General features: G+C 32.1%; 1 protein-coding gene across 1 annotated transcript; it reads left to right on the top strand.

The window, feature by feature from the left end:
* Window positions 1–304: 304 nt before the first annotated feature.
* LOC133785530 (phospholipid-transporting ATPase 2-like) lies at window positions 305–2,666 on the top strand. Its single transcript, XM_062224758.1, has 6 exons — window positions 305–418; window positions 1,422–1,518; window positions 1,695–1,804; window positions 1,887–2,051; window positions 2,348–2,502; window positions 2,586–2,666. The coding sequence occupies exons 1-6, from the start codon at window positions 352–354 to the stop codon at window positions 2,664–2,666; spliced, it is 675 nt and encodes a 224-aa protein (XP_062080742.1). The 5' UTR covers window positions 305–351.
* The last annotated feature ends 2,700 nt before the right edge of the window (window positions 2,667–5,366 follow it).

Genomic DNA, 5,366 nt, shown 5'->3' with positions numbered 1-5,366 from the left:
ATACTTTTGTTAACAAAAGTTAGAATTTCTCTTTTTGAAAGCGGTTGATAGTCTCTAGTGTAAACTGTTATATCTTTGGCAGGTGTCCCTTGACCTTGTGAAGAGCTTGTATGCAAAGTTTATTGATTGGGATGATAAAATGATTGACCATGAGACTATTACTCCAGCCCATGCAACAAAGTGAGTGTAATTGGTATTGTAGTAATTGTCAATCCTTCCCCCCCCCCCCTTTTTTTTTGAATATATGCATATGAGGTTTATATAATATGTGGCAGTAGAGAAATCAGCGAGGACTTAGGCCAGGTTGAGTACATTTTGACTGACAAAACTGGTACTCTAACAGAAAATAAGATGATCTTTAGAAGGTGTTGTATCAGTGGCATTTTCTATGGAAATGAGACAGGAGATGCCTTAAAAGGTATGGTGTTTTTCTGAACAAATATTTCTGTTAAACTTATGTAGTTATTAACTTAATTTGGGGTTGTAAATTGGTGTTAAGTTGACCTTACATCAAAAATGTATTTTGGGGATAATTCCCTTGTGTATATGCCCTAGCGGTTTATTCTGCTGCAAATATTCTTGGTCTTGATGTTCAGTATTGTTACTGTAGAAAGTAATAGTGATGAAACAATTCTTGGTGAATTAGAGAGGTATTATCTATTGTGGCATCCCATGCCTGAATGCCCTTGTATTTGGTATCTGGCATGAAGCAAAAGTAATGGAGATCATATATTATTGTATATAGTGTGCTCGTTTGACATATCTTTTGCTTTTACTTTTATATAGTAGAAGAAGAGAAGTAAAAGGCCTAAGTTTTTTTTTTTTCAATTACGGTTTGGATAGTCTATTTTATTTTATTTTTTTTAAATCACAACCAATATTTTATTATATTTTATTTTATTTTATTTTATTAATTAGACTAAGGATAAAATATGTAATCTAAGTTTTTTTTAAAAAAAAAAAATTAAAACTGAAAACAACTTCACTGTTTTATTCAAAAGATCTTTATGAAGAAGTTAATGGACATTTACTTCCTCGTAGAGTTTGAAAATTCATAAAACACTTTTGAAAATTCATCCAAGCACTCCTAAAAAAAAAATAACAAAATTCATCCAAACACTTAAAAAAGTAACATTTAGGCTCTGGAAAAGTTTCAAAGCCATGTCAAACAGGCCCTCTGAATGATTTGTTTAAGACCTATGAATGTTGGGCTATGTGGTTATGTTCATAGTTCAATTGCTCATGTGTTAATATGTAGGTTCAAAGACAAATAATAAAGAAAATGCAGTATTTGTTTTAAATGGGCTTGGTGATTGGCTAATTTATTTCTGTCATTGATTTGATATCATTGACAGTTATAGGACTGTTTTGGATTATAATTTAACTTTATTTTCTGATTAGTTTTGTTTTATGATAAAAAGATGCAAGGTTGCTCAATGCTGTTGCAAGCGGTTCTCCTGATGTTATACGGTTCCTTACAATAATGGCAATATGTAATACAGTAATACCAGTACAGAGGTGATTTTGCTTCTATATGTATTTTTTTCTGTTTTTTATGGTTTTACAATCTTTTGATTTTCCCATAGATTAAGAAGACTACCATTTATTGTGATAGCATGTAGGAGATATGAAAGAAAAATAAATGCAATTATTTACGGATTCTGATCTTTGCATATTTCTTTTGCTCCTTGTAGCAAAAGTGGTGCTATCATGTACAAGGCGCAGTCCCAGGATGAGGATGCACTTGTCCAAGCTGCTGCTCAATTCCATATGGTTTTCTTCAATAAAAGTGGAAATATTCTTGGTACGCTGGTTTGTTCTTTGCTATTTGGATATTCTGTTTTGATCTTAGGTTTGGCTATTTGATATTGATCATTATATTACAGAGATCAAGTTCAATGCTTCTACACTTCGATATGAGGTTTTGGAAACTCTGGAGTTTACTTCGAATAGGAAAAGAATGTCAATTGTGGTGAAGGATTGCCAGAATGGGAATATTATTATTTTATCAAAGGGTGCAGATGAAGCAATTCTTCCGTATGCAAGTGCTGGTAAATCTAATTGTACTTTTTAATGACCTCCCTTTCTTAGTCACCTATAAGGTGAAGTATGTTGGAGTTTCTTGGCTCAGGGGATTGATATATTTCTTGTTGAAACCTTCGCACTAATTGATTTCTTATAATTCATTTTAATATAAGCCCCCACAGAGTAGGTTTTTATTCTTTTTATCTGCTCATGTAAATTAGTTCTCAATTATTTACTGTTATATATGCTACTAGATGACTAGAAATATATGGCTAATGCATATTGCTCGTATTGGTGTTTGATGGTTTCCAATGTACCTCAGGGCAGCAGACAAGGACATTTATTGAAGCTGTGGAACAATATGCTCAATTAGGTCTTCGTACACTTTGTCTTGCTTGGCGTATTTTGGAGGAAGATGAGTATCAAGAATGGTCTTCGATGTTTAAAGAGGCCAGTAGTACAGTGGTTGATAGAGAGGTAAACACCTAAAGCACACAAACGCATTCACATGTCATGAGTTTTCTGTCTATCCACTCCCTTTACCTCACTACTCTGTGCAGTGGAGACTAGCTGAGGTCTGTCAAAGATTAGAACGTGATCTTGTGATCCTTGGTGTTACCGCAATAGAAGACCGTTTATAGGTGACATAATGCACTTATTACTTTTTTCTAACATATATATGTGTGTATATTTTCTACTAATTGCAGAGTGCTCAGTAGAAGGGGAAACATAGTTAGATTAGGGATACTATTGCTTGGATTGTACTAGATACTGATAGTTGTGATATTTTAAACTGTAATTGTCAGGATGGGGTACCAGAAACAATAGAGGCATTAAGAAAAGTAGGAATCAATTTCTGGATGCTTACTGGTGACAAGCAGAATACTACAATACAGATTGCTCTTTCTTGCAATTTTGTTTCACCAGGTAGTCAAACTAATTGGATTATTAACTTGTGTTTTGTTCGTTTTATTGTTTGAAGCAGCCTAATTATTTAAGCAGAAAAATTTGTGTCTTGGACTAAATTAACTGGTCATAGCGAATTGAGATGGATGTGAATATCTTGTTTTGAAGTGTGGTTTGATTTTTTCTATGTAATTTTCTTCAGTCCAATTTTCCTTACATATAATACAAATTTGTCTCTTAGAGTGTCCCTCAATAATCTGCAAATCGGCTTCCTTCTCCGTCTGCCCCCTCCTCTCTGTATATATACTATAAGCACATAGGCTAAATATTAGATAAATGTAATGAAGAAGCAGAACAAAGGAGAATGGAGTGAATTATCTTAAATGAGATTGACACTTGGCCTTAATGTCTCTAGTTGTTTCAGATAATTACCTTGCTCCAAATACTTTATCAATTTTTTCACTTGATTGATTTTTTTATTTTGGTGTCTGTTTTTTTTCTTTCATAATTTTTAGTTCTTTCTGCAATTCCCTTTTATGTAATTGGTAAAATAACAAAAAATTATTGGGGCTAAAGATTGACTTGCGTGGCTTAAATAGAGAGATGACTTTAACTTGCTATGGTGTGTTCTACCTGGCTCTATTGCTTAATTTAATGATTTGAGTTTGTTGCCTTCCATAGCTCTGTAAGGGATATGTTTCTTCCCTCTCTTTAATATTATCAATTTTCATTAAATATTATTTGCTTTATGTTATGCTTTCTGACTTGACAGAGCCAAAAGGACAGCTTCTATTAATTAATGGCAAAACAGAAGATGAAGTCGGCAGAATTTTAGAGAGAGTTTTACTTACAATGAGGATTACAACTTTAGAACCTAAGGTATTTTATATAGCTCCTATTTGGGAGAAATCAACTTTAGATTATCTTTGCAATTATTAACATTCTAGGCTGTATCAAAATGTTGAAAAAAGTTCATTGTTATACTTATATCAGACAGCTTAAGTTTCTTTCAAGCTCACAGTTTAAGTTTCTTTCAGTGGTGGTTCCAGATTTTTGTTAATTATGCTCTTTATTATTATGATTTTTTCCTGAACATTCCAAGACAAGGAAGTGATGCATCTAATAACTATTCATGATCATAATGCCACTCCAAACCCTTATAAATATGTTCTTTGTACAATTACCATTTCCTGATTTATGTATGTTTAATTACTTTCTTAAGGTCTTGAATTTTTAAACATAAATGGAATTATAGATATTGTAGTGTAATTCTGGATTAATCTTTTCTTTATTGTCTTAGTTTATTTTATATGAACCATGTGTGAGGTTGGTAAATATTCTTAAAAATAAGCAGCTTTCATGGATCTATTAGCCTTTACCCCTGATCTTGTATTGGGAGTCTGTTGATTGAAGGACACTCCTCTTTACCTGAAATCTATTTGCAGTTTGCACTCCAGGGTGTTGAATAAATTCTTCATGTATGTTTGATATTTTAATACAATATATCAACTGGATGTATTTTTTTCTTCCTTGGGTGATAATGTAATTTTTTGTCTTCTCTATATATAAATATAAATCATGGGATTTTCGTAACGATAAATTCCTGCCTTGTAGTTGCTGACTAATTTTTTTTTTCTTATAATGCTTCAAATTTTGTCAATTGATACTCTGATGGTAACATAATACCATATGTGAGCAGTGATTATAGAACTAGGCTATAGTGATTTTCCTTTTAATGAGTAACTGTGAGCTGTGTTGTTACTCTTCTAAATTTTGAAATGCCTCCACCTACTAATTATTTAAACATTTATTTGCTATTATTTCATTATTGAATTGTTTTTCTCTTTTTTCTTTGCCTTAGGCCTCAAGGGTACTGAAATTGGAGAGAAATAGTCTGGAGTATCTTCTACACCACTTTTGTGGAGTAACTGCTAATAAAGAGTTGGTTTTTTTTCCCTTACTGATATTCATTTCTTTAAAATTTTATCATTTTGCCACTTTTGCTGCATTTTCCTTTCTTGTATTATTTATGTCCTCAATATTTGCATGGTTTATTATGTGTGAACTGTTATAATTTGAGTGTGCTAGTTCTTCTCAACTGTGTATAGGGTGTAATCTCAGATTGTTGATGCTTAAGAAAGACTTATGGTGTAATCTCAGATTCTTGTGCATTATTACATTTGATTCTTCATACAGTCGACAGGGTCCTTTGCTACACAACATTCAATTAAATCAAGGAATGTTTTATGATTTAATTATGTCTTTATTTTAATTGGATAACAATAAGTACTATGTATCTTAACAAAATTTACATTTTGTTGTTTATGTAGGTTCGAGATCACCTCATGAGAAATCACATAGCATGGAAGGTGTAAGGTTTTACAACCTCTAATTGTAACTTTGATTGGTAAATAATATTTGCATCTCTAAAGTTT

This window comes from Humulus lupulus, chromosome 6 (assembly GCF_963169125.1).
Source record: "Humulus lupulus chromosome 6, drHumLupu1.1, whole genome shotgun sequence".
NCBI lineage: Eukaryota > Viridiplantae > Streptophyta > Magnoliopsida > Rosales > Cannabaceae > Humulus > Humulus lupulus.
The sequence above is the reverse complement of the archived record's forward strand: the minus strand, read 5'-3'. Positions and strand labels throughout refer to the sequence as shown.